Consider the following 27,957-nt stretch of genomic DNA (forward strand, 5'->3'; position numbering starts at 1 on the left):
AATTTATATATCCGAGGGTCGCTGCGGGTCGTAGAGGGTTACCCGTGAGCGACCCTTAGAGGGTTAGGGTCAGGGTCAGGGTCGCTTATAAGCGACCCTGACCCTCAGAGGGTCGGGTGGAGGGTCCAAGATCATGGACCACCCGGAGGGTCACTACTAGGTCTATCTATAACTAGTATTTTTAGTATAAAATTGTGACTTGATTTGCTCCCCCGACTAAGGGGGGGGGTAGGTATTCGAAGCTAAATATTAAGCTTTAAGATTACTCTCTCCGGTTTAAAAGGGACTAAACTAGCTATTATAAAGCTATTCTTAATCGTCTCTGATTTAAAAGCTTTAATTTATATAAGAGGGTATGCTTTAAGGAAGTCAAGTTTATTAATATAATTAATCCCGTTCTGCATTTTAGATTTAACTATCCGGCTGTATATATATTTTAATACTGTAAAATAACTAATATCTAGAGGTTATAAAAGATAAGATAAATACGCTAGTATATAGATTAGTATTACTTTATTTTACTTATAAATTTTATTAAATTTAGGTATTAAATAACTTCTATAACTATTAAGAATTAAAAGCTAGTATACCCCTTTAGTATATAAAGTACTAGGAATAAAGAGCTTCTTAAGCTAACAAAGTCTAATCTTATTAGAGGTCTAGCTATTAGGACTAACTTCGAAGCGCTAATCCCCTAGAAGGCTGTTAAACCATGATTTAATAAAGACTTTACCTTTAAAAATCATATACAGAGGAAGGGCCTATCTAGAAGTATTCGTATATTTAATAACTATTACCTATTTATAATTTCTAGATTATAAAACCGGCCTCCGACTGTAGTATTCACTCCTTGTAATAACCTTCGCAGTTACAGTCAATCCTATTATAAAACCGGTCTTATTAAAGTTATAAATATCATTAGGGTCGATTCTAAATTAAATAATTATCTTTTAAACTAGATTAAACCACTTAGTAATAATCTTAGGATCTTTATATTTCGCACGCTTGTAGTTATACCGTTTTAAAAACTATAAGGATAAAAGAGGGTATCTTTTAATAAAATTTGTAACCTAATTTTCACCGACCGAAAGAACTGGGGTAGTTCTATACTTTTGAAGTAGAAGATCTACTATTTCTCGTACTATAGAGGGCCGGGGGGCTACTCTACATCGATCTATAGAGAGAATCCATTTTTTAAGAGATTCCTCCTCAATTTGTATCAATTTACGTAAGTTAGCGCGAGAAATCGCGCGGTGTTATATACCACTAAGCCGGTAGCGGAGAGTTATACGCGGGACTTTGTAGGTACGAGCAGCAAGAGCAATAGATGTAATATCTCTATTTTTAATAGCCTGGATAGCTAATAAAAGCCTACCCTCTTGCTCAGTTGAATTTATAGAGCGTTGAGAGCGAATTGGTGGCATGGTGGATGGTTGAAGAAGAAAGGGTTAAATTAATTGACGCGTTTTTTGGTGGGGTGGCCACTAGCTTGTGGTGGCCACTAGCTTGTGAAATACGTTAACTATGATTCGAAGATTACATAAATACATACATGTGATATAGTTAGTAAACAGCCACTGAGCGAAACTTGTATGTTGTAGGCAGTCCAGATCAAGGATTATAGGAATGTGACGAGGACCCGCTCAACTGGGCTCGCGCAATATTAACAACGAAGTATTCCATAGTTTTCACATGTGCAAAATGTGTGACGTGTCATATCCCTGGTAGACTCCAAGATTACTCCGTCCTTCGAGTACCATTAATATGGCAAATTGAGCACACAATCGGCGGTGAAATACACGTTCATACGAGGTAGAAGATAAAGGATTGGGACTCCGGCATGGAACCATATTGGGCGAACGCACATGTAATTCGTGTTGTTGTGGGATGCTATTAATATTCAACCACATGCAAAATATCAGAGCTACTTCATGTGATCCCGAGTATTGCCCGAAGAAACGAGGGCGGTATGTTGATGCCATCACGTGCGTCTGCACACCGATCTCCCTACCGAGGTGTTCAAAACTTAACTTTAAATAAGGTACGGGGTATGGAGTATTGAAAGATGCGACTTAAACACCCCCCGGTTGCGTGGCCTCGGGGCTCATATGCGACATGGACATCCTAGAATTATCTTATTCTAGTTTACATATTACAACTGCGTAACATGAAACGTTCAATTATAAATATCGTTAAAAAAATGACTAGGGTGAAATGACACGTTGTTTTTGAATTCGATACATAGCTTCCGATTGGACAAATGTTAGCAGGAGTGAGAGCCAAGATCAATCAGAGAGTCCGTGTACATTACGGGTAAACAGGTACAAAGTCCGAAGTTGTACAGCATTATGCGAAAATAAGCTTAAAATAGAGTACAAAGCAATTCATCCAATGGCCGAAGTTCTGATCATGCTCCTGGCAAACAAGGGATCGTATTTGCTGAAAAGAAATCCTAACTTATCTCAAATCAACCAAACTCAGGAAAGTTATATCGGATGACCAAAAAGCGCTTACTCTGTATGGATTACTCCGTACGAAGTGCTCCGTACGGAGTTTGTTTTTAACAATGGAGGGCAGTGCTCTCGCTCTTGCCCCTGACAGAGCCAGTAGGACAACGTGATAACCGCCAAGCCGTTTATTGAGTTTTGTCCCAACCTTTGCGTATTAGTGGATCCCTAGATTCTCCCGAGGTCGAAAAGGGGGTTGTGTATGAGACTTCCCGTGCTGCAGATAGGCAAACGCCGAAATATCCAGCTAGTGCCCTAATAACTTCCATACATTTTGCTGTAGGGTTCTAGTATGGGGTAGTATCAGATATCAGATTCAAGTGCCCTTACTTTGGTGACTAGTTGTATCGAGCCCAAAAAAAGTCCCCATGGACTAAAAATTCCGTTGGGCCCCAGAAACGTTGAAAAGAAAAGAAAGAGGCTAGTGCAATGTGAATCCATGGAACAAGCGCGTCCACCCGTTGTACGATTCTCCAATCGGAAGGCTGCTCTCCTGTCGGTGCGCCGAATTTGACAGTGTTCTGGAAAAGAATTGGAAAAAGGGTATTGGTTGATATTTTTTTGAGTTCCGACAATCTAGAGCTCATATTTTTTTTGAGCCTAGGGGTTCCTGTATGGGGGCGAAGGGGCAAAAAAAAAAAAAAAAAAAAAAAAAAAAANATAAAACTACTCTCAATCCTCTACACATTTTCTTATCTCAATCATCTCTAATCCACCGCTTCAAAATGGCTGTGACTCAAAGGCAGCCTGTCAAACAGGCCGAACAGGTATGGGATAGCCCCAAATCACTTGATAAACAGAGCGCGTATGCTAATCTTCCAATTCTACAGCAAACCGATGTTCCCAGCTTGCAATCCCTCAAAGATGCAATCCCAAAAGAATGTTTTGACTCGTCCCTCACAACCTCCCTCCTCTACCTCGCTCGCGATAGCATCTATTGTGCAGCTCTGATTTACGCTGCACTCCACATTCATCTTCTCCCTTCTCTGCCTATGCGAATTGTTGCCTGGGCCACGTACGGTTTCTTCCAAGGCTGTGTTGGCACAGGATTATGGATTCTTGCTCACGAATGTGGCCACGGCGCCTTTTCGAAGCACCAAGGGATCAATGATTTCGTTGGCTGGGCCACGCACTCCTTCCTCATGGTCCCATACTTCTCATGGAAGATCACCCACGCTCGCCACCATCGCTACACCGGTCACATGGAAAAGGACACCGTATTTGTCCCCTGGACCGAGGATGACTTGGCGTCGAAGAGAAATGTCAGCATTGAGCAGTTGAAGCACCTCGCTGAGGAGACACCCATTGTCTCCTTTATCCAGCTCATCGGACACCAGTTGTTGGGATGGCAGATGTACCTTATCCTGAATGTGACTGCTGGTACCAAGAGTGGCCCCGAAGGAGGTGAGAAGGTGAAGTTTGAAAGCCACTACAACCCATCAAGCGCAATCTTCACTGCCGCCCAATGGAAGCTCATCGCCTACTCCGACATCGGCTTGCTGATCATGGGCTCCATCGTGTGGTACACTGGAACTATCATCGGAGCGTGGAATGTCTTCTTCCTCTACGTTGTCCCCTATCTCTGGGTTCACCACTGGCTGAGTACGTATTTCATTCCCATCTTATCTGAGACCCTAGATCAAGAACTAACCGAATCGACAGTTGCCATCACATACCTTCAACACACCCACCCCGAGGTTGCTCACTATACCGCGGAAGCCTGGACTTACACCAAGGGAGCACTGGCCACAATTGACCGCACAACCGGTTTCATTGGCCGTCACTTCTTCCACGAGATCATTGACTACCATGTTGTCCACCACCTCTTCAGCCGCATTCCATTCTACCACGCAGAGAGAGCCACCAAGGCCATCCAGCCTATGCTCGGTGAAAACTACCACGAGGAGAAGCAGGAGAGCTTCTTGTACTCCTTGATGATTACTTTCCGCAAGTGCATCTATGTCTCGGAAAGCAAGGGACTTGCCAGTGGACAGCCTGGAGTTCTGCACTTCGTTCTCTCAGATGAGAGCAAATGAGAATGGCACTGTGAGGTACTATAGACTAGCCCTTTTATAAAATCATAGACTTGGTTTCGGTTATAGATTTTGGTTATATCACACAATCTTGTGCAAACAACGATATATTTCTCCCGTGTCTGACTCCTGATATATATGGTTTGCAATTAAATATTAGGAATGCTAAATCATTCCGTGAACATAGAGCATTTAGTCAGAGCAAACTAATGTGTGGGTGACCAAGTGTGCCACCAGGGACTGTAGTCCTATTGGCTATCATGGCAATTACAACCGGCACCGGATTGCCTATGTTGTAGGTACTATTCATCACCATTTCATAGCTGAAGACTTGTGTGCCGGGGCCCCAGGGCCCCGGGGTTGCGCTTTAATTAGGTACCTCTTAAAGTTATAACACATTTATGCATAGTTATGGTTATATAATGGAACCACCTATTTTAGGAATTGACCCCACTTGCAGTATAAAATGTTTTATTTACCTAATATATACGAAAGAAATATCTATTAATCAGTTAATACATTAATTATGTACTCTTCAACTTAGTAAATAAATATTGACGAATACAACTAAAGTAGGTACCATCTAGCATGCTTTGTACCCCGTTCTTATGGAATGTTTTAGTCAAAATCAATCCCATATCCATTAATAGACAGGTATCCACCCCATAGGAACCAAAAATTGTGGATTTGAGTCGGGTTTATATTCCACCATGTCCACATGTATCGGGTCTTGCATGTAACCCAGAGGCGGTATGTTGTTGAGTCCGGGGATTGGCCAATGGTTCTCAGGTGTCTTTGGCGCGTGATAGGTATCTGTATATAGTTCACGAGCTTTAACTAGGGCTCGTATTCGAAGAAAGGCAGCGTAGAGATGCCCAGATACAAATGAGGTGGTTCAGACTATCCAGGGCTGCTGTTGTAATATTGAGCAACGCAGGATCGGTAGTATCTCACCCAGTCACAACGTGAGTGAAGACCACAACAAATGGGATAAATGGTAGGCGCAGAAGAGCCCTGAGGAAACCGAGTAGTCAATATTGCTCAGGACCAAAAAATGAGACAGGATGGAGAGCATAAATATGTTTGTTTGATATTAATGGTTGTGGGAGGAAGGACTATGGAGAATGTGGAACCATACAGAATGTGAGGCTTTTGATAACCGAGTTCCCCTTGTTGTATAGTTTTTTAAGAGCTAGTTTAAGCTGTGCGAATTTGTAAGTTGTGAACTATAACCGGAGTCTCTAAACAGACCCAAATATGAGCCATTCCGCCCTCTGTGTAGCTATTGACAGACGTGAAAGCCACTATATCGGACCATTGAATGTTGTGTTGAAACCGAGCACAAGGCTTGCTGCAATTGTTATCTTTGGAAGATATGGTAGGCTGGGTTGCGTCAATGATGACTAGCTTAGCGTAGGAACCATTAAGTAGGTGGGCAAGTTCAACTCCAAGATTCATACACTAAGAGGTAAAGCGAGCCTTGTCAACAAGAGTGGGGATGACCCCACGAAGCATTCTATTGGCGGATCCTAAAGAGGAAGACATTGTGCCTGTGATTATGAAGGTTGATGTGCGTATCGATCGCAGAGAATCGTGCGATGGCGGGACTGAGATTCAAGGGTGTATGACTCGAGACTTGGACGGAGTTAGCTATGGTAGCTATCTACGCTGGCTGGTGACTTCGAGGCTCAAATTCTTGCTAAACTAGGCGGCGGATGTTGAGAGAGGTTCTCATCCCCTGACTAGTCGGTGAAGCGAGCTTTTACGCATTCGAGTGCAAGGTCTAAGAGGTAGCCAATATCATAGCATTATACATTCTATTGAGAGACATAAAAAGTCTAGCCGTGACAGTTTGTAGTACGGGGTCGATCGATCATTGATGGAAACCAAGGTCGTTAGATGCCACTTATCGCGAGACGTGAGTTGTGCAGTGACAAGGCATATAATGTGGAGTTGATTTTCACTATGATCTAACGAGCCATTTGTGGGGGTGCCTTACTGGTAGGTGTAATGGAATGTGAGGTTGGTAATAGCTGCTAGGAGTTTGGTTGATGAGAGAGAATAGGCATATAATTGAAGCTCGTATGCCCGCATGTGCTTAGTGTTTTGAATAGATACCAAAATCGGAGGATGGACAAGCTGAAAAAAAGAAACCGATTTGAGGTAATCGGTAATGAAAAGTGACAGGGTGTTTCAACAAAGCAAACGAAGCATTACTTGACAGTTTCATGGGCTCGTGTACATGCCTATTTGAATAGGTGATGCTAAAATAAACAAGGCCAAGTCACACATCAAAATCAATCTTTCTCCTCCCCTCCCGTCGCCAAACAACCCACCCCAAGGTAACTGCCAGCTTCAGACCCATGGCGAACCATATACTAGACGCCATACTTGTGGTCTTAGAAAGCCCACCCGCGGTCATGGCGCCCAGAAACAATGCGAGAAAAGCGCCTATTCGACGGTTGCGTTTCGGATTAAATTTTGCGGTAAGCTTTGGATCGACAAGAAGATCGCATAGCATAGCCGTTACAACAACGGTTGGGATCTCATCTAGAGCCAGGACCCGGGTAGCACAGATCTGGCCCCCTGCTTGGAAAGCTAGAAGTGAGATTGCTAGGACTTGCATCCATTCGATCGGAGCTCGGGGGTCCTCGGGCTTCGGGGTGATGATCTCCAGCTCGATAAGAATTGCTGCCACCAAAAGTGCAATAGTCTGAATGGCAAATGAAATTATCATAGTTGAGCGGCGTCGTGGCCTCAAGAGCCGATGCATGTGGATGAAAATTATATTGCTCGCAAGGAAGACGCTCAGGGCGATCAGGGACTTCGCCCATAGGTATGCAGGGTTTGCAGGCTGGCCGGAGGCACCCAACGCCAAGAATATAGTATTTCCTGTGTCATTTATCATTAGCCTCATGTGCTTTGCGCCACGGGAACAAATTGATTGATAACTATAAACTCCACATACCTGTTTGCATACTTGAAAAGCTCCCCCATGCATTAAATGATAGCCCATCTACCAAACCACCAACAAACCCGCATATTATAAGAGGAATATCGGTATGTGTGGTGTCTATGTCTGCTCGGAAGTGACGGGAAATAGTTGAACACACCGTGTTGTCTTCTGGTGACTGGTTGCCAGATACAGACACTGCTGTGCTGCCCCCAGAAGACCACATGCCTGGTGTATACTTGATTTCCTCATTGGGCCGCTCCAAACGAAAATTCACGGCTGTCAACTCATTCTGGGAGATAGGATGGTCATCAGGGGCACGGTGGGCTGTAGCTGTGAGTGGCTCGATATTTCCCGACGGAGAAGGGGGCCGGTGGTGCATGTTCGGAGTATTGTAAATAAATATGTATATATAATTTAAGTCGGATAAGCTGATTGTGAATAGAATCAAGCCTGGAAGGTTCCACTTTAGCTGTGCCAATATTGGAAGAAATATATTGCCACAATAGACCCAACGGATACACCCTTCTTTAATACTGATCCATTTCTTGGATCCATTCCGATCCTCTCCATGAAAGGAATAAGCTGAATCCTTGCCAAGAGAGATAAGAAAACACGCTGATGACATGAAACAATAATACTTGCCCCATCCCTACACGTCTCGTGTAAGTGTTACGGGGTACTCCGTACACCGCCGAGAAATAAGTTGGGAGCCGAACTAGTTAATCTAGATCTACTCCATACGGCTCTTCATTCCGCATACACTACGCGTATGCAAATACTACAGCTTTGATTATCGGCATAACTGGATCATATTCAATGGGCAATCTTCATACGACGAGTAGCCCAATACGAATACAAATCCTGAAATGAGTTGATCTCACAGATCCATCCCATCTTAGCAGAATCTCGGCGTTTTCTTGGCGCTATAATTATCTTTGCCGCATGCGTATTTCATCCCCAGATCCCATTATAAATCAAACTATAATACGACATCGGAAGCTGGGGATTTAGGATTTACCTTGGGTCAGTGGAGTCCGTCAAGACCCGATTCTTAGGCTTTTTTGTTTCCAAGGAGCAATCCGCAGCATTTACTCATATTGTTTCTTGGCAGCATGGTTATGCGTGATGGTATTCATTGGCTATATCGTGCAGAATCAGTACGCGGAAATCGACTGTATTTAAATTTGGAATCATTGTGACTTGTCATCATGTCATTTAAACTCGCCTGCCCCTATGTTTATCGGAATAATATGCAATCACCTTGGGTGAGGGATGGCGTCTTAGAGAGTATGCATCGCCTGCTCTAGCCCCTGAAAACGTCAAAGGTAGAATTTATTTGCCAAGGGATCGACATATCCACCAACACTAGTCCGTTCAGGGCCCCAAAGCTCTGCAGTAAGACTAGTCGCCAAGAACGATCTCCAGCAGCATCAATGGTTCACTAATAGTCTTATCTATGCATACTCCGTACCAACGGCTAAGTTTCGATAGCACAGCCTCAAATACTTGATCTTGGCGTTCACTAGGTTGACTGTGTTGGCTAGAGAGGAGTTCACGCACTGAGTTGCGCTGACGGGTCAAATCTTGGCATTTCCTCATTGTAATGGATATGTGGGCTGCACGAATCTATACCCAACTCGAAAAAAAAGAAGTACTGTAGTGATCACGTTGGAGTTTTATGGCCATCACCATCAGAAGTTGAGATTTCGCAAAAGGGGTGAGGGGAGAATAAAAACTGCTGTTCGGGCTCAAGAGCAAAATAATTGGATATTTTCATCCGAAAAAGCAATACTATATGCCAAGGTGTGAGAAATCGTGTTCCTCCCCATGCTGTTGTTATCTTCAGACTAGGCAAGGTCGATCGCTCCATGAAGCCACCAACAAGACGTGGTAATGCAAAGGGGATGTCTTTGATCCACCTCCAATTGGCCAGCCCGCCGGCTGGGCGGTGTTTTGGCTTGAAACCATGTTTAACCATTCTCCCTCCTGTGAGTGTGACATCATCACCTGATCGTAGATCAAGGATGTAGTCAATGACCCGGGGTACTACAATTGCTGCCAAGTGGATATTATGTTGTAGTTCTAAGCCAGCTTCTTTCGATGCTCGAATCAGGTCCTCACGATCTATTCGAAAGTTTAAGAGATGTAACTACGTAGGTTTGATTATATGCAACATATTGTAACATGTTGTAACACACAGGAGGTATAGCTAGGTGTGTAATCCAGCTTCTGGTCTTGGTATTCGCCATCTTCAAAGGGTAGGACCCGACTGCAAGGGTGATGGGTTAAGTGGAGATGCCAATGCCAATGCCACGTTGAGGCTTTCCGTTAGTCGTATGCTATCACGGCTGTGTGTCAACTTTCTTATCGTGAAGGGAGATCCTAACTTTAAGCATCCGAAATAATTTGCCGGGGTACCCCAACCTCCATTCATAGAAGGGAGAGCGCAAAATTCCGTTAAGGCTGCGCCACTTTGAGAAGGGCCCTCGGCGTGGGGTGAATGTCGATCCTTGTCGATCCTTGTCTATTATTTCTGATGCCTTGGATACTCCTTTCCGCCCTTGCTGCAATATGAGTCCGTCCACAAAGAGATACTGGTAATGCTCTTCGCCAAGATATTGCGTCAAGTTGATTAATGATTTCTAAGCTCTGATTGTCGGAGGAATCATCGGGGAAATGCTTGCATTGCATCCAATTCTTTCTCGTGTTGGCCCTGCATGGTGTCTAGACCCAGGCTTTAGACTTCGCCGCATAAATAAATTACCGACTGATGCCTGACCAAAATGAAAACGAGCCTAAGGATGACGTGAAAAACAGTCCCTTGACGACCTCTAGAGTTCATTGATCATAATCGTGCAGAAGTAAATAATGTGTGGTATCGACTACAACATAAGTGTTTCTGCCGCTCTAGGGAATGTGTCTACACTCCGCCAGAATAGCCAAAAGATCAGTGTTTTGTTGCAGATTCTGTCGTTGTTTTAATGAGCTTTTCTCTCAAATGCTCAAGCCATTGTTTAGCCAAAGTCTGCCCTACCGAAATGCCTAGTTTTGTTCAAATGCTTGTGAAGGGAACAGTTAAAAAGTGTTCAATCGTTCTGGTCAACTAAGCGATAGGTGTTAAAGACCGGTCAGGATGAGACTAATTCAACATCGGCTGTGTAGTGAAGAATAATTTGGCTTGGCAAGGTCAAAGGTCGCTGTATTACCTCCATCTCCTCACCTGAAGGGGATAACTTGAAGTCTATAGATACCAATACGACTGGCATGCTAACGTATTCAAGGCTGCCGTTGATACTCTTGTCCAGCAGCTAAACATTGGAAAAGGCTTCTTCTGTGACAAGACGAAGGACGAAAGATTCAAGATCCAAGGGGTACTGACACATTCAAGGGAAGACTTTTAGCATAGACTGAATTGCATCGTAAGACTCAGACGCTGAATCCCATCCTAGATCGCTGTATTCTGGCCCGCGTAGAATAAGCTATCTTCCAGTACAAATGCCACATACTAAGCCAGTTCCACTTGTGCTGTGCTGGGAATAGACAGCCACTTGGTTAGTCTTGAAGACAGTGGGGTGTAAAGTGTTCACAAACTGGCAGTATATATATGTCAAGGAGGTCAACGTTGCAGTTGATTCATAGCTTTACGACGTTGATGTCTTACTTGGTGAAATCAAAGGCTGGATTGACGGTTTCCACTCGTCGAGGAATTTTTGATATTTTTTTTTATTCAACGAGAGGCCCTGGAATTCAATCGGAGACAAATGCCGCCTTGGAATCTGGTGTCTAGGGGTTAATGGATTGGAAAATATGCTTCTTGGGAGAATCGTGTTATCAAGCACTTGAGAAACATACATTGTAGCCGAAGTGGTACCAAACCACGCCGATTTTGGCTATTGCATGATATATATTTCGTTTTTCGTTGTTAATATTGCTTCAGCTTACACTCCGCAATTATTGGCCTTTAGGATGGTGATATATTTCGGGATTCTAGTTGGTAAAGAAGAGAGAACAAGGGTCCGGGAACATAATGACGTTTTTCCATTGCAATTGCGATGAGATACATACACATGCACAAATTATGTGATCGAAGGGAATGGGGTATATGGCAAGCAAGACGGTAGACCTCGCAGGGAAAAAGGTAGACGGGAAGGTCGGCCCGCAGAAGAAAACTACATCGACAATCATTGGAAAAGACAGAAGCCCTTGGAGTAGTAGGCTTACGCCCCCCGGTCCTTGTCTTTCTGTTCTAGCTTTCCTACAAGCCGTTTCATACCAGTCCACTCGTCCGCCGGCACTTCCTCCGGCAGCCCACAGAGACCCTTGCCAACTTCAAAGACTGTAACAACACCATTGAGGCCACCAGTTGCCAGGCGGCGTCCCTCGCGCTCATCCCATGCAACCTTGTTAAGGCTTCGGGACATGATGTTGCCATGGGTATTGTCAACAACTTCACGAGCGACTGGCACTTCGGTATCTGAAGCGAGGTCCCAGACTTCGACGTTGCCGGCACCGTCGACAAGAGAGAACACACCAGGTCGGGTTGGGTGCCAGCGGGCATCGTAGACAACATCGTCACGGGTAATGTCGAGAATGGGTGAGACAACTTGGGATTGGGCCAGGCCAGATGTGGCAGAGGCGGTCGTCGCAGGCGGCCGCACACGCCAGAGCTTGACGCTCCAGTCCAAACTGGAGCTCAACATAAGATCGCCCAGGTCTACGGGTCCACGACCGGGGTGGAATGCGGTAGACATGATTGGTGCCGTATGTCCCTTGTACGCTAGGCGGTGGTCTGTGCCAGACTTAGCTCCGGCCCGATCATACCGGTGGCACGGGTAGATGACTCCCTCTTCAGTACCGACGATGAAGAACGTAGGATCAGTATGAGGGAATGACATGGTGGTTGGAGCAAGATCCTCGGTCTTAGATGGGGGAGGTGTAGTCAGTTCCACACGATCTTGTGGGTAAGAGAGCATATCCATCGTCCAACCGCAGACCACACCGTCCGTGGATGCGGTCATGATATTGTGTGCATTCTGTGTGCCAACAATTGAGATGCTGTAAACGGGATGGGCGTGTCCGCCGCCTGACAGGGGGGTCTTTTGTACCGGAGAGCCTCCACCGGCGCGCGAGGAACGAGTGTCCCACACGAGCACTTGTCCTGAATAGGAGCCTCCAACAACAAGGTTTGGATGGTAGGGAGAGAATTTTGCTGTAAGGATATCGGATGTCGAGTGGAACACATACTCCGGGCGAGTTTGCAAGTGCTGATTCCAGATCTGAACAAGGCCATCGGGTTCGTGAGGAGCGGAAGTATTCTTGGTGTATGATGCAAGCAACAATTCAGGGAACTGGAGTCAAGGTTAGCATGAGTCAAAGCACATTTATATGAAGTAGAAAGCTTGCCTTGGGAGAGAAGCTCAGATCGCTGATAATGCGATTCTTGCTCCATCGCTCATCCCAGAAATGGCACACTTCTTGCATTCCTCTCCTTTTCTTGCCAGTCTCTTCATCTTCTTGCAGATGACCATCAGTCCCACCCAACTCATAGTCTGCCAGTACGTCGTAGTCTTCGTCCAAAGCCCGCTCGATGACCTTCGACGAGCGCTCTACAAAGTCTAGGAAATCGTTCGACGATGTGACTGCCTTGAGCTCGTCGTCATCGAGTTTGCGTAGAGGATACCGCAGCTTTGCAGATTGTGTAGCTGTGTCCTCATTATTATCGGCCTTGGTAGCTTGAAGCTCGTCCTCAATTTCCTTGCGAAGCTTTTGTCGGATTTCCTCATCTCGCTCCCGGTCTCGTCGACTGAGACGCTTGCTCGACCGCGTAGTACCAGGTGACTCCTCATCGTCCGAAGCGACAGACTCTTCAGGAGTCTCGGGTTGCAAATCGATTCCGTCTGTTTGTACGGCCTTGCTATAAGTGACAACTTCTGGCTTGGGCGTGGATTTGTATTCGGGTTCAAGTTCAGGGGGCTGCGGGGCTTCCGTTGCAGTGGAAATCCAAGGCTCATCTGTTGTCTGGACGGCAATGGACTGAGATTGTGGTCGCAATGGAGCTGCATATGAATCTGCATTCTCTCCGCTTAATTGGCTCGCACTCAGCACGGAGGTTGGTCGACTTCCTCTCCGCGACTGGCCATCAGCGCCGTGGCTGAGGGAGGCCGACGCTGGGCGGTCGACCAAGCGAGAGATCAAGTCATCGAGGTCGTGTCTATTATCTGTGCGGCTTGGAACTGGTGAGATAATCTAGCAAGGCTGTTAGACGCGGACGAGCTCCGTAATTAATTCACACGCCGTGTTTACCTCTGAAGCATCCCCGACGCTGGTTCGGGAGGTGAATTCCTTCTGGCGTAGCTCGCGCTGTTTTTTGAGCTCGGCAAGCTTGGCCCGCTTCGCGAGGATCTCATCCTTGCGCTGCTGCATCGACATCTTGTATAATCATAAAAGGTTAGACCAGATGCGTCCTCGTCTAGGTGTAGTACCTCCACTGCGCGTTTATTTACGGGGATGACTAAGCTCCGTCTTCGGGAACTCTGGAGCGGTCCGGAAAAACTCGCGCGCGCAGAACATCCATGAACTGAACCTCGCCATTTGACTAACCTGGAGATTCATTGCCATTGACGGTTGACACCTGTTGCACGGTCCCTCCTTCTTCCACAATTTATTCCCTCATTTAATTCCCGTCCTCCGAAAACCTCGCAGAAATGGCTAGCCAGGGTGTCAATGTGAGTACCGGCTAAGGGTTACCCTCTCCCCCGATGGTTGTTGACCACGTTTTCTAAACCTACAGGTCTTCCGCTACTCGGCTCTCGTTGCCGGTCTCGTCTACGGTGTCTACCACCAGTCATCTCTCAACTCGGTGACCAAGCGCGCAGAGATCGAGCACGAGTATGCTCGCAAGGAGCGTCTGATCGAGCAGGCCAAGGCGGAATACAAGAAGAAGACCCAGCCCCAGCAAGAGATCAAGACACAGACCAGCGGACGTACGTTAAATTCCCCTCGATAATACAACGCAGACAAATGCAACGACATCCGGAGCCGCCGCATATCTCCGAAACACCAAGTGCTGACCAAAATCTCATAGTTATCACGAATTTCGAGGATCCCAAGTTCGACCTGGAGGCATTCCTGAAGGCTAAGGCCGAGTAAAGATGATGGATGGTATAGAGGAGGAATGATACGCAATGATCTCTTTGCGGGAATCGCACCTCCCCCAGGGTATTAGACGCGTTTTGCTCAATTCCGCTCCATTTTATTGTACGATTGTTTGGGTTTAATTTGCCCTCGAGCTGTGGCATTGCGAGCGCAAGATGGAATGATTTTTGTTTCTCATTTTTAGACGTTTTATCTGGGTCCTGTACATACCCTGGGCTGTCGTGCGCCTGTACACTACAGTTGGACCACAAGCAAGAGCAAAAGATCGTGTTATGCATTCCGGCGTTAGCAATGGTTCTAGTGCGTATCAGACCAATATTGGTTTTGGTGTTCCTCCGTCCTCGCATTTCCCACCCCGGACCGAGGATGTAGCAGCGTACATCTTAGTCCTCGAACTGAGAATCAGATCTATTAAATAACTTGTATTCCTTGATGTTCCAAGCAAGTTTAACCCGCACGCGTTCCCAGCATTGCCATTGCCTTGCTAATCCCGTTGGAAGACTGAGGCTCCGCCGTCGATACGACGATAGGTTTGGGATGCAGCAGCTTTGATTCCGGATCCCATGTCCATCCACATTTCGTGAAATTCGATATTATGTTCGGGTCTTCCTGTTTGGCGAGCTGTTCATCAAGACCAAGGTGTGTTGCCGCTGTAGCTAGTCGAATAGCTTCGTAAGACCTGCTCACTGCGATCAGGGTTTTGTCTTGGAAGAAACCTAATTCGCAGGATAGTTGGTTAATCTAAGATCTTGCCGAAAGAAATAGCTCATTGTCATGGGAGACATACTCTCATATCTCCGAACCAGTGGCTGCAAAACGTCTGGCCATGGTAGCCCTCGGAGTACCTGGTAGACCTGGCCGTGTTGGGTCTGCCATACCGCTCGCAGTAAAGCCAAGCAGTTCTGTAGGGAAGGATCCTGTTGTAGTAGGGCTTCGGGGATTCGTTTTGTTAAGGCGCGAGCTTCAGATCTGGGACCCAAGCTTCATTAGCATTGTAGCAACCGTGAAAAGCACTGTCACTAAGGAACTAACACTTGGTCGGTAAGAAGATGGACGAGGAAGAAGCTCGAGTAGAACAGGCTCAATAGCGTAGAATCAGCACCGTCTGTGCTAGCACTGTTATCCCCGGTATAAATGAGGCATGCTTGAAGCTCATATCGCGATAAGGCTTCGAAGAGCTGTGACGGTGGAGCGTTGGAGGCCACCAGCTGTGAGAGCTGCTCCATGGTCAGCGGAGGCAGCTCCATGTGGGTATATGAGGTGTAGATAAATTGTAAATGGCTCGTTTGTTGTAGGAATACTGATTAAATCAACAGTAGTAAGTATATTGGGTCAAAATTACACCAAAGAGCTCTAAGCAAAGATTAGTGATGAGTCGTAGTATTGCGGGGAGCAATCGGAGGTGGCGCCTCTGGCCGATGCCAAGACCTTCAGAAGTGACCACCTTGCGCAGCTCTTGCTCTTCCCATCTCTCCCCACGGCCCTCACCACTGGCATCCCAGCCCAATTCATTCCTTGATTTCATGTTTCTATTTTGATTTCTGACTTTGGACTTTGCTCCGTTTTCAAGGCCATCATGGCCCCGTCTTCGCTTGATGTTGTGTTGAAAGGTAGCTCCGGCCGGAACACGCGCGGTCTATTGCGGGTTATCATTCTTTGTACCATTGCCGCCGCCGCGGTGGCCAGCCGCTTGTTCAGTGTTATTAGTATGTCTCAATTGAGATCCTCTATGATCAGTATACTAACTATCTTCTAGGATTTGAAAGTATCATCCACGAATGTATGATTCCCCCGTGTTGCTGCACTAGATGCGGCGGCCACCTCGACGGCCCCGAGCATACAAACGAGATTCTGATACCGTCTTACTCTAGTCGATCCGTGGTTTAACTTCCGTGCGACAAAATACTTGATTGAAAATGGCTTTTATAGCTTCTGGGATTGGTTTGATGACCGTAAGGCCCCTTTCCTGTGATTGCACGTCCTCCACATGATAGTAAACGGCATTGTGCTGATGGAAATCCTCATACTACAGGAACATGGCACCCTCTTGGTCGTGTTACTGGTGGTACACTGTACCCTGGCCTGATGGTGACCAGCGGCGTGATCTACCACATCCTTCGTCTCCTTACTATCCCCGTCGACATTCGAAACATTTGTGTCCTGCTCGCCCCCGGATTCTCTGGACTAACAGCGCTGGCAATGTATCTTCTGACTTCCGAGATGTCCGACTCTCCCTCCGCAGGTCTCCTCGCCGCAGCTTTCATGGGAATTACACCCGGTTACATCTCGCGGTCCGTGGCAGGTAGCTACGACAATGAAGCCATTGCCATTTTCCTGCTGGTGTTCACATTTTACCTCTGGATCAAGGCCGTGAAGAACGGATCGATCATGTGGGGAGCCTTGACTGCATTGTTCTATGGATACATGGTTTCTGCTTGGGGTGGATACGTCTTCATTACCAATCTGATCCCTCTCCACGTCTTTGTTCTTCTGTGCATGGGCCGATACAGCAGCCGTGTCTATATCAGCTACACCACATGGTATGCCCTCGGAACATTGGGAAGCATGCAGATCCCCTTCGTCGGTTTCCTGCCTATTCGCAACAGTGACCACATGTCTGCACTCGGTAAGACTTGTGGAGAGCCGTACCGTTGTCTTATTCTAACTATTTGATAGGTGTCTTTGGGTTGATCCAATTGGTGGCATTTGCCGAGTTCATCCGAGCCTACCTGCCCGGAAAGCAGTTCCAGAAGCTCCTCACCTCTATGGTCTTGCTTACGTTTGGCCTTGGATTCGGTGGCCTTATTCTGCTGTCAGTCTCTGGGGTGATTGCCCCTTGGAGTGGTCGCTTCTACTCTCTGTGGGACACCGGATATGCCAAGATTCATATCCCAATTATTGCCTCGGTCTCCGAGCACCAGCCTACCGCCTGGCCTGCCTTCTTCTTTGACCTGAACTTCCTTATCTGGTTGTTCCCGGCCGGCGTGTTCATGTGCTTCCAGAAACTCAAGGATGAGCACGTCTTTGTGGTCATCTACTCAGTCCTTGCTAGTTACTTTGCCGGCGTTATGGTCCGCCTGATGCTGACCTTGACCCCCATTGTGTGTGTTGCGGCTGCTCTGGCCTTGTCATGCATCCTCGATAACTTCTTGGTTGCGTCGACCCCAAGCACTGAAACCAAGGCTAAGATAACTACGGACGATAAGTCACTCCGGTCAACCCGGGACCCCGTTATCGGTATCTACTCCTGGTTCTCCAAGTCTGTCGTGGTATCTTCAGTCACCCTTTACCTGCTTCTGTTCGTGGCACACTGCACCTGGGTTACTTCCAACGCATACTCCTCGCCCTCTGTGGTTCTGGCCAGCAAGCTCCCTGATGGAAGCCAGTTCATCATTGATGACTACCGCGAGGCCTACTATTGGCTCCGCCAGAATACCCCGGATAATGCGAAGATCATGTCCTGGTGGGATTATGGATACCAAATTGGTGGTATGGCTGACCGCCCCACCCTGGTAGACAACAACACCTGGAACAACACCCATATTGCCACTGTTGGCAAGGCAATGAGCTCGCGCGAGGAAGTCAGCTACCCCATTCTGCGACAGCACGATGTCGACTATGTCCTGGTCGTGTTTGGTGGACTACTCGGCTACTCAGGTGACGATTTGAACAAGTTCCTCTGGATGGTTCGTATTGCCGAGGGTATCTGGCCAGACGAGGTGAAGGAGCGCGACTACTTCACCGCTCGTGGCGAGTACCGTGTCGACGAAGAGGCTACGCCCGCCATGAAGAACAGCTTGATGTAAGAACCCAACGTTTCTATTATTCAAGTAACTACTAACACCATCAACAGGTACAAGATGTCTTATCACAACTTCCAGTCACTCTTCCCGGCTGGTCAAGCCATGGACCGCGTCCGTGGCACAAAACTTCCCAAGGAAAGCCCCCAGCTCAACACGCTGGAAGAGGCTTTCACCAGTGAGAACTGGATCGTTCGTCTCTACAAGGTCAAGGATTTGGATAACCTTGGCCGTGATCATAGCAACGCAGTTGCCTTTGACAAGGGCCTCAAGCGCAAGCGTGCCCCTAAGCACAAGGGTCCTCGTGTTCTGCGAACCGAGTAGAGATTCGTTTTCTAGATTCATGTTGCATTTTCTTGTCTTGTTGGCTGTTATGATTCGCTCTGGCATAGCAGGCCATTTTTACTGTGCGTTAAAACCATACCGAATATAATCTAGGTCTAGTTACCTCGAAATATATCAATACCTTTCTTCTCGGAAGGCTATTGTATTACTCTGCCTGTCAGCTTTACCTACTTGATATTAGCGATGCGATGTCGGAGTAGCAAGGAAATAGCGAGATTTCTTCTTGAAGTTGGTAGGGCATATAGAAAGCACAGCGGCACGGTGCGAAGAATGATAGACATCCGTAGCCCAAATTCATTGTACAGTTTATATTCCAAGCCAATTCCTTCCGTGCATGGCAGCACAAATGCTGGTATTATCGCTAATCCTACAGATCTGAAAAACAAGGTCTCCCTGAAGACTCCGAAACCCCAATTGAAGCGTCAACCCATCACCAAATACTGGTCCGGTGGGTCTCGAGTGTGCTTCATTTCTTGTCCGCGGGAGCATCGGGGACCTTGACGTCGGCGAATTCTTCTTGGCCGACAGCCTTCAGGGTGTAGCTGTCTGGAAATCAAAGCCATATTAGCACGAGTCATGTCTCTTGTGGATATCGAGCCCGCATGGAGACTTCTCAGTGGGCAAGTTCTGGTGGCATGATGGGTTCGGAGATGGGAACAGGCTTGAAGTAGAGCATCGACATGTATCACAGGGTTTACTCACAGACTGCAATTGTAAATGCGAACAGTCCGAAGCCTGTGAGGGTATTCTTGAACAGGTATGGGCGGCGGGCGCGCAGGAGGGCGGCACCGGCGCGGTAGTCCTTGCCGTAGTAGGTGGAGTTGAAGCTATCACAGAGGCATGATGTTAACAATATGAGACCCCCAAGTCCAAAGAGACGATACATACATTCCAGTAGCCATGGTGAGAGTGTTGTTGACAGAGACGTGAGAGGCAAGAAAGTTGAGGCCATACAGGCAGACCCGGAGGAAAAGTCTTGGCGTCGGAGGCTCCAGACAACGTGATGCGGGTTTACATGCTTCTATTGGGATTAGATCGAGAACTTTTATTGTAATTGAGACACTGGTTGAATTCAATTCCAAACTATTGAAGCCTAGAGAGACTTTTAGCCTAGTGAATCAAGTGTTGTATGTAGAGAGATACGCAACTCAGATACATCGGAGTCTTTGTCGGCCGCCCTTTCAGGCTTCGCAGCTTTTGTCGCATCCTCGACGGCCGTCAACCTCACTTCCCAATCGCTCTTCCTTCACCACCCATCGCATAACCACTTGTCCATTCCAACCTTGGTGTTGATTTGCCGCTATTTTCTCGTTCTGGGATCGCAACCTCAAGCTTATGCGTGTTGCTTTTGCAACTGCATCCGTGTTCCCCGTCCACCCACCAGCGCCCTCCCTTCCCCCAACACCTAGTCTCCCAACTTGAATCCGACGCGACCGTCGCGTAACGGATACCTTTCCATTACAGCTACAATGGCTCAGCCGATGGATAATGTCGTCGACCAGGTCGCCCAGCTCAACGCCGCCCGCAGCCTCGTCCTCGGTGATGCCGCCTTCTACCCGCAGATCGTTAACGGCATCCTTCCTATCGTGGGTGCTAGTACACGGCTAGAATTGCGAAGATGGGGCGCAAACTTCTTGGCAGAAACCTTTGCTAGCCCAATGTTAGCTGTTGCGCAGAAGGAGCAGCTAGCACCAAATGTCCTGCAGACAATCCGTGAGATTCTAGAGTTGCCGGAGGCAGACACGGCAGTCCTACAAAGCTTAGTACAGACTTCAGCTAGCTTGTATCCCCTCGTCTTCAGACACGTGTAGGTTATTCTCGAGCTTTCGTGGCTGCGACGCAGGAGCGTGCTCAAAACGCCAACCTGGTGCAGGGCTAACAATACCGACAGAGTGAACCACCCACAGGATGGCAAGTCATGGGAAACGATGAGTGCAATTAAGCAGGATATACTTAGGAGAATGGACTCGTTCCCATGCCCAGTTAAGCTTTGCTGTGCCAAGTTCATCCAGCGTGTGGTCCAGGTTCAGACGCCTGGATTAATCTCGGACCCTAGGGTATGTTTTTTTGCCAGTCCTAGATCCGCGGATATATTGATATTAACTATGATCAGAGACCGGAACAGAATGAGACGTCTTTGGCAGTTGTTCCCCGAAACCATGCTGTTCTGTCAATACCAAACCTAGAAGCGGAATCCTCAGGTCTCCTCGATCGACTCCTCGGCGTTTTCCAAGAAGAGATCAGGTATGAGCATAAACAACTTATTTTACGAGGTCATGGTAACTCTAACACAACCCAGTGACGCTCTTCTCGTCAACGCGACTCTAAACTGCCTCGCCCCTCTCATCCGGACGCGCCAGTCCATAGCAAACAAGATCATTAATGCAGTTTTGGAGTTTTATCCCGCGAAACACGTCCGCCCTCCGTTTACTCCGACAGTCCGCGTCAGCGTCAAGTCTATGGAGCGCACGGCTCGAGCTCTGCTTATCAATATCCTGAAAAAGTATGTTGTCATCCTACCTGCAAAGATGTGGGTAGATCTAACTTTCATAGGAACCCTAACCACCCCCTGGCCGGTCGGATGCAAATGTACATCGAACGTCTAATGCAATCACGACTTGAGGCCACCGATGACGCTTCGCGGAAACGTGGATTGCCAAATGAACCTACTGACGGACTTGACAACGCCAAGCGGGCACGTCTCAATGCTTTGCCTCCTCCGATGCTTAAGATTCCTCCAATGGCACCGGGCCCTGCAAGCTTTGATCGACTTTTCACCTTGACCGAGGACACTGGACTGTCCTCCTTCGACGTGAAACAGCTGCCAATCGATCTAGTCCTCAAGATTGTTGTACCTCTCTTGTCGCAGGTACATGATTCAACGCTTGCACAAGCTGCCGATGTAAGTACTACCATGTGAGGGGAGCTCTATTGTTTGCTTACATATCCCTAGGCTGTTCGTACTCGGTATCAGACAATTACCAAAGATCAAAACTTGCAACGGCAGCAGCAACAGAGAGCAGCTGCCCAAGATGAGGAGGATGACTATGAGCCTGAATACCAACCCATGGACGTAGCATCTGTTGTTTCAGAAGAGGCCAGTGCCGTTGCGGCGGAGGTAGCAGATCTTCAACCAGAACTTGTCTCTTTGGGTCCCTTTGTCCTGCCACAGCCACCTCCACTGAGCGAAGAAGAGGCCGGGGAAATCGGACGGAGTGCCGTTGCCCGCGTATTCGGGATGTTAAACGCAGCCGAAACATCACCTGCGCCTGCCAAGGGCCAAACCCAACAAAAGCTCGGGTTTGCCAGGTTAGCCGGCAGTACTTTTGACCGCGACGCATGGTCTGTTCTTCTTGCTCGCTTGGCTACACGGGCTCCTGCTGGTCTCGAAAATGACCAGCAAAACAAGGGAGACGCCGTACGTAGGCAAACAACCATTGCTGACTCGATCCGCGAGACGCTCTATCGGTTCATCTTGGAAGATTTCCGAGGACGACTTAACATTGCCATTATCTGGCTCAATGAAGAGTGGTATAATGACCGAATTCAAATGAAGAGTGCTGCCAATCAGCGTGATGACCCCAAGGAAGACTCGGAGCCTACTGTGGCTCTCAATTATGATACCTGGGCCACCCGACTTTTGGATGGCTTCCTGGCTTATTTGGACTCTCGAGATATCAAGGTGCTAGTCCGCTTTCTTAGTGAAGTCCCTGAGATCACGATTCCCATCACTCAGCGGGTGGCTAGCTTGGCCAAAGATCCGGAACGTGTGAACCTTTGTGTTCAATCATTGATGTATGTCATCGTCCGTTCTTTCCACTATCAAGAACCCCCTTACTGACTTTCTTTTAGGTATCTGATCATGTTCCGACCTCCAGCACGAGAGATGTGCTTGAACACAGTAGAGGATGTCTACCAGACATGTAAGTATACTCTCTCCTTAATATCTACTGGTATTATATATCTAATATGTGACCAACAGACGAGGAATCCCGACCTGCTGCAGGCAAAGTCCTCACCAAGTGGCGCCCACAAAGTACAGCTCTGGAGACAGCCGAAAATGACGCACCAGAAGCATCAGAGACAAATCCTACGACTTCAGAGACATAAACATGTCCTTTGTACTGTTTGATGAAAAGAAGATGATGACATGAGATCCTTCAATTTTCCGCAATTCTGAATGCTGGGGATCATTAGCATCATTTTTCGGGCATTATTTTTTCATTGCACATGTCTTCGGTTTGGTGACCTTCAGCCTCCGTTTCACTATACCTCTCTTCTAGCGTACTCATCTTATCGGTTTAATCTTTGAACATGTGACATTTACGGTGTCTTGATTTCGCTTGCTTTGTCTTTTGAGAGGATGTAGTATATCCCTTTATATCCTCAATGTGTTTTATCAAGGCATTTAGTTTTTTAGGTTGTGGGTACTATCATATCCATCGCCTGGACTTGATATTCCAAGAACCATCTTCCACGCGCATAGTATTCATTAGATTCCTTGACAACTGCAATCTTCGATGGAAGTGCTCTTTCCTACCTCAAAAAAGCCGCCATTCTGCTAGGTGGGAAGTTCTTTCTTATGAACGAAATAATATACATTTCTCTATTCTCAAAACAATTGCTAGTACCTAAGCCTGTTACTTACACATCTATCATCCATGCTGGAATCCTTTTAAACATTCTCCGTTGCCAAGGTCTCTGTCTTCGCTGGCCACTTCACCCTCCTCTCCGTGCGAACATAGAGGTTGTTGGGCCGGATCAACTGGAACATGGGGTCATACTGAATGGGCTCATTACCCTCCCGAATGAACTTATACCGGTAGATGAGTTTCGGAATGAAAACCTTGATTTCCTGCAAGGCAAAGTTGAACCCAATGCACATGCGTGGGCCCATAGCGAATGGGATATACGCAGCCTTATGTCTGCCCTTGACCTCATCGGTGTCCCAACGGTCAGGGTTAAACTGATTAGGATTATCCCACAGATCGGGGTTGTTGTGGATGTGGTGCAGCGCCGGGAGAATAACCGAGTCTTTAGGGATCTTGTATCCTCCCGGAAGCACAAGGTCAATCTTGGCGGTTCGTCCCGGTTGGAAACTCGGGTTGTGACGACGCTGCGTCTCCTTGATGTATTTATCGAGGAAATCGAGTCGCTCGGTGACATCAGCCGTAATCACGGTGTTCTCGTCGATATCGTTGTCGATGAGTTCTTGAAGTAGCCTCTCTTGCATACCTGGGTAGGTGACAAGACCGTAGATGAGCCAGGACAGAAGGGAACTGGTAGTTGTAAAGCCGGCTCCAGTTGCGACTACCAGAGCCCAAATCAAGCTTGATTCGGGTAGTTTCTCGCCTTTGTTGTCGGTTGCTCTTATAGCATAATCTGAAACGTTTATTAGCATCTGTGGATATAAGAAGCGGATTGGGTGATATATAGCATCCACTTACCGATCATATTAGACGCCTTCAGCGCTGCATCCTGCAGTGGCAGGTCTTCAATACCACCACGTGCAGCCTGTTCAATTGTTTCCCCCACAATATGTTCAACTCTGGCTTTGATATCTCTGAGCCGCTTTGGATCACCGAATGGTAGTTTACCATACCAATCTCCCTTGGACGAGACTTTCTTATTGAGAGAAAGAACTCCAGCAATCAAGTGTACCATCTCATGCATCGGTGCGTCCCGATTCGAAAAATGTTGGAAATCCAAGCCAAGCGTGAGCTTGCCAACTGCTTGAGAGCCGAGCTTCAGCATGTACTGGTAAACATTCCAGGCTTCACCCTGCTCATCAAAGTCATCAAAGACCTTAAAGGAATCTTCCACTGTCTTCTGCATGGTCGGCGCATAGTGACGGACAGCTTTAGGACCAAGAGCGGGCGGCAAAAACTTATGCGCAACCTTCCACTCAGGGGTATCGGTATCTCCTAGGAAAACACCGGCCAGAGGCTGCTTCAGAGGATAGAGTGGATGAGCCTCGTTGATCTTTTTTGTGAAAAAGTCGGACTCCGCAAAGACAATCGCCGAGATAGCCGGGTCATTTGTTTGATAGGTCGTACGGCCTAGACTGGTTGTCTTAATGACCGGTCCGTATTGTTCGAAGAGACGCTGGTGGTTGCCGAGATGGTCTGGGTAGACTTCGAAGAAATTTCCAACATAGGGGAGACCCTTCGGACCAGGAGCATCACGGACCGCGTTGCCATCGATGGTGATAGCGATGGGAGTTTCGGCCGCAGTGATTTCGGCGATCTCGTTTAGGTGGTCTTGAGCTTGGAAATCGATACCTATCACACCCATCAATTATTAAAATCGGGGATCAGGAAAAGAAACCGCTTCAAACTTACCACTTGACTCAACGATTGCGAAGTGAGCTGCAATCAAGTCCTTGAGTGCACCCAAATCACTTTTGGGGTCGACATCGATGTTTCTGGCGGAGGAGACTGGCTCTCCAAGGAGATAAAATTGCTTTGCAGGCATTGTGTGACTGAATGTTTGTAATGCTGACCACTTCAATCCAGGAAACCAATCTTATATATCGACTGCGCAATGGTCATCAAGAAACATCCTGGCCGTCTCATAGTTCGGGATTCCGCTTCCTCGGGTTGTGGGTCAAAAAGGACGTTTCCGATTGGCTTTGCCCACCTCGGTAGACTCCCGGGGTACCTCGGAAGGGCCGTTGTTTACTCAGTGATCTCCTAGATAACAGGATTTGATCTCAGGATTTTCAATAGACGAGACATCATTGATCTTCGGAAATTATGTCGGTACCTGGGTAGATCTCCACTGTGGGTCTAGGCAAAAATAGCTGGATTTACTAGGATTCGAAAACATCCTATCCCATTGGCGCATGTACCAGTTACAGAAGATAGGGATTCTCACGGAACATTCCATATTAGGATGTGATGGTAAAAATACTTTCTTCTCTATTCTAAATATTCACTTGCTTACAAATAGATACCCCTCAGGAGGTCTAGAATGAAGAGACACAAGAGTAGTTGGCCGCGTATGCGGCCTCTGTCCTCAACGACGCAGGACTTTGATGATATGTTTTGTCTGCTCAAGTTTGATTTAATGGACGTCATATGTAAGATAACACTCCAATTTCTTGTTTGGACTTTTTTTTAAAAACACTGTGTCTTGTCGGTGTTGGACAAGGAATCATAGGATGCAGCATCTAGACATGTCCAGCTTATCACTTTACACTATAAGGAGGTAAAAGGCATAAACCGTACAGAGGACTTTCCTATTCATGATAAGAGGCAGGGAATATGTAAGGGGCAGGGGATATGAAGCATGAATATACCATAACACATAGCAGAAGAAATTAGGGAGCTGTGAGATAATCAAGAACGCCTAACACTATATATGCTTACTAACCTACAGATGGACTAGTTAATGAAGTTATATATGTATTTTAAGAAGATTCTTAAATATATCAAGATCGAAACGCATTGGATTCACAAGCAGCTCTAATATACAGCACAATCTATAAACATGGAACAAGCAGAGAGTATATGATCAGACACTCTAGAAGCAGAAGATCTGGTCGGTCATCTTTCCGACAGCGCCAGGAGCTTCAAAGCCCGCAGCCACCAAGGCCTTCTTCGAAGCATTCACCATACCCGGCGGACCACAAAGCATGATTTTCGTGTCAGGTGCTGGCCCAGGCAATCTTGCAGCCATGACTTCTGGTGTAACGTATCCCTTGCCGTAAGCCCAATCGTCAGAAGGATGATCAAGCATATACCAGAGCTTAAAGTTCTTGGGGTATCCTCGTGCAAAAGCTTCCAACTCGCGACGGAGAAGAATATCCTCTTCACTTTGGTTGGCGTAGATCAGGCTGATTTCAGTCGTATCCCGATCATCCTCGCAAATTGCCCGGATGAGTTGGTACATCGGGGTGATTCCGGTTCCACCGGCGATCATGCCAATTTTCTTGCAAAGCCCGCTGTGATATTTCATCCCGCCTTTGGGGCCTCGGAATTCCACTTTGTCGCCAACTTCCAAAGACTGGAGGTATTGTCCGGTAAGAATACCATCTGGGTAGCATTTGATGACTAGCTCCAGTTTTCCAAGATCCAGGTTATTGGATGTCGGAGTATATGACCTCGAAACAGAAGCATCGTTGACCGTTGCTTTAATAGCAACGTGCTGGCCAATTGGGAGTCCAATCACGCCCTTTGGGTTGGGCAGTTGAAAGACGAAGCGGTATACATTGGGCGATAATTGAGTTTTCTCAATAAGGGGAAGCTTTTTGTAGGTCTTGGGCTCGAGGAAGCCCTTCACGAGATGTGGGTCCTGTTTCTTCAGTGTCGAGGCTTTGATGTACGAACGATACTTTGTGAAACCAGATTCGATTTCAGTGAATTTTGAGAGTTTGACTCCAATGGCACCGCCAATTGTCGCGCAAGCAAGAGTGGCAGCAGTGACTCCACTCAAAAATCCACCCTGTAGAAGGCTTGCGAATGGAATGCGAGCCTCGGAGAGTTGTAGGGAGGCCGGGGAGTGCTTTGCGAAGAAATCGGTGAGGGCTCGCTGATTCTTGGAAGAAATGTAAACCAGCGCAGAAGCAGCAAGCGTGGCAGTAATTGTAGTCGCAGCCTTGAGGGCCATCGATGACTTCTTGGGTGTATCTGTGCCGGAAGAGGTTTGCTTGATTACGCGAACAACCTTGGGCTGGACAAATTCGTGTGCATCCTTGACAGTACCAATTAAGTATGTCTCCATAATTTCATTTGCATCCTCCGAGTGACCGACATCCTCATATGCAGCCGTTGCATCTGTACCAGCGACGTCTAGCAACACATCCGCACCACCGGGATGGTCTCGCACATAGCCTGTGATGTCGTACACTAGGTATGTCAGAAGATTGAGCAATATAGTTTGAGAAGGGGGAGATTACCTTTTCCATGAATGATGACAAAAAGATCGTTTTTCGTCTTGTGAGCTGCCACTTCGCTCGCGTCGAATTCTTTCAAAGATGCCATTGTGTATGGAAAATGCAATATCAATGACGGTGTTTTTTTTAGCGTTGCACTGAACTCGAGACAAATGCTTTATAGTTTTAAAATTATAGTTTTAAAAACCAATTGCGCTATTTATCTTTTCTATCCTATAAAGATTTTCCGATTAACATTCAACTCCAAACAGGGGTATATACTTCC

At 47.1% G+C, this 27,957-nt stretch overlaps 10 protein-coding genes across 10 annotated transcripts; 4 read left to right on the forward strand and 6 right to left on the reverse strand.

The window, feature by feature from the left end:
* Positions 1-3,232: 3,232 nt before the first annotated feature.
* Positions 3,233-4,543, forward strand: PEX2_070100 (oleate delta-12 desaturase; the record flags this gene model as incomplete). Its single annotated transcript, XM_016744281.1, has 1 exon — positions 3,233-4,543. The coding sequence occupies one exon, from the start codon at positions 3,233-3,235 to the stop codon at positions 4,541-4,543; it is 1,311 nt and encodes a 436-aa protein (XP_016599600.1).
* Positions 4,544-6,824: 2,281 nt separating this feature from the next.
* PEX2_070110 (YoaK family protein) lies at positions 6,825-7,875 on the reverse strand (the record flags this gene model as incomplete). The annotated part of the gene is made up of 2 exons (XM_016744282.1): positions 6,825-7,432; positions 7,509-7,875. 2 exons carry the CDS (start codon positions 7,873-7,875, stop codon positions 6,825-6,827), a joined length of 975 nt encoding a protein of 324 aa, XP_016599601.1.
* A 3,838-nt stretch (positions 7,876-11,713) lies between these two features.
* On the reverse strand, positions 11,714-13,919 carry PEX2_070120 (uncharacterized protein; the record flags this gene model as incomplete). Its single annotated transcript, XM_016744283.1, has 3 exons — positions 11,714-12,844; positions 12,969-13,742; positions 13,800-13,919. The coding sequence occupies 3 exons, from the start codon at positions 13,917-13,919 to the stop codon at positions 11,714-11,716; spliced, it is 2,025 nt and encodes a 674-aa protein (XP_016599602.1).
* A 281-nt stretch (positions 13,920-14,200) lies between these two features.
* Positions 14,201-14,645, forward strand: PEX2_070130 (ATP synthase subunit e; the record flags this gene model as incomplete). The annotated part of the gene is made up of 3 exons (XM_016744284.1): positions 14,201-14,221; positions 14,287-14,479; positions 14,581-14,645. 3 exons carry the CDS (start codon positions 14,201-14,203, stop codon positions 14,643-14,645), a joined length of 279 nt encoding a protein of 92 aa, XP_016599603.1.
* A 453-nt stretch (positions 14,646-15,098) lies between these two features.
* On the reverse strand, positions 15,099-15,898 carry PEX2_070140 (CSN8/PSMD8/EIF3K family protein; the record flags this gene model as incomplete). Its single annotated transcript, XM_016744285.1, has 3 exons — positions 15,099-15,367; positions 15,439-15,620; positions 15,684-15,898. The coding sequence occupies 3 exons, from the start codon at positions 15,896-15,898 to the stop codon at positions 15,099-15,101; spliced, it is 666 nt and encodes a 221-aa protein (XP_016599604.1).
* Positions 15,899-16,227: 329 nt separating this feature from the next.
* PEX2_070150 (dolichyl-diphosphooligosaccharide--protein glycosyltransferase subunit STT3) lies at positions 16,228-18,775 on the forward strand (the record flags this gene model as incomplete). Its single annotated transcript, XM_016744286.1, has 6 exons — positions 16,228-16,357; positions 16,408-16,431; positions 16,523-16,603; positions 16,684-17,277; positions 17,328-18,453; positions 18,505-18,775. The coding sequence occupies 6 exons, from the start codon at positions 16,228-16,230 to the stop codon at positions 18,773-18,775; spliced, it is 2,226 nt and encodes a 741-aa protein (XP_016599605.1).
* A 487-nt stretch (positions 18,776-19,262) lies between these two features.
* Positions 19,263-19,698, reverse strand: PEX2_070160 (Coiled-coil domain-containing protein 56; the record flags this gene model as incomplete). The annotated part of the gene is made up of 3 exons (XM_016744287.1): positions 19,263-19,342; positions 19,499-19,623; positions 19,685-19,698. 3 exons carry the CDS (start codon positions 19,696-19,698, stop codon positions 19,263-19,265), a joined length of 219 nt encoding a protein of 72 aa, XP_016599606.1.
* A 567-nt stretch (positions 19,699-20,265) lies between these two features.
* PEX2_070170 (RNA-processing protein PTA1) lies at positions 20,266-22,906 on the forward strand (the record flags this gene model as incomplete). The annotated part of the gene is made up of 8 exons (XM_016744288.1): positions 20,266-20,603; positions 20,688-20,853; positions 20,910-21,040; positions 21,096-21,299; positions 21,350-21,698; positions 21,750-22,591; positions 22,649-22,719; positions 22,779-22,906. The coding sequence occupies 8 exons, from the start codon at positions 20,266-20,268 to the stop codon at positions 22,904-22,906; spliced, it is 2,229 nt and encodes a 742-aa protein (XP_016599607.1).
* Positions 22,907-23,471: 565 nt separating this feature from the next.
* PEX2_070180 (cytochrome P450) lies at positions 23,472-25,270 on the reverse strand (the record flags this gene model as incomplete). Its single annotated transcript, XM_016744289.1, has 3 exons — positions 23,472-24,178; positions 24,244-25,077; positions 25,138-25,270. The coding sequence occupies 3 exons, from the start codon at positions 25,268-25,270 to the stop codon at positions 23,472-23,474; spliced, it is 1,674 nt and encodes a 557-aa protein (XP_016599608.1).
* Positions 25,271-26,320: 1,050 nt separating this feature from the next.
* On the reverse strand, positions 26,321-27,780 carry PEX2_070190 (Cytochrome b5; the record flags this gene model as incomplete). The annotated part of the gene is made up of 2 exons (XM_016744290.1): positions 26,321-27,645; positions 27,696-27,780. The coding sequence occupies 2 exons, from the start codon at positions 27,778-27,780 to the stop codon at positions 26,321-26,323; spliced, it is 1,410 nt and encodes a 469-aa protein (XP_016599609.1).
* Positions 27,781-27,957: the final 177 nt, after the last annotated feature.

Source organism: Penicillium expansum (assembly GCF_000769745.1).
Source record: "Penicillium expansum strain MD-8 chromosome Unknown contig227, whole genome shotgun sequence".
Taxonomy (NCBI): Eukaryota; Fungi; Ascomycota; class Eurotiomycetes; order Eurotiales; family Aspergillaceae; genus Penicillium; species Penicillium expansum.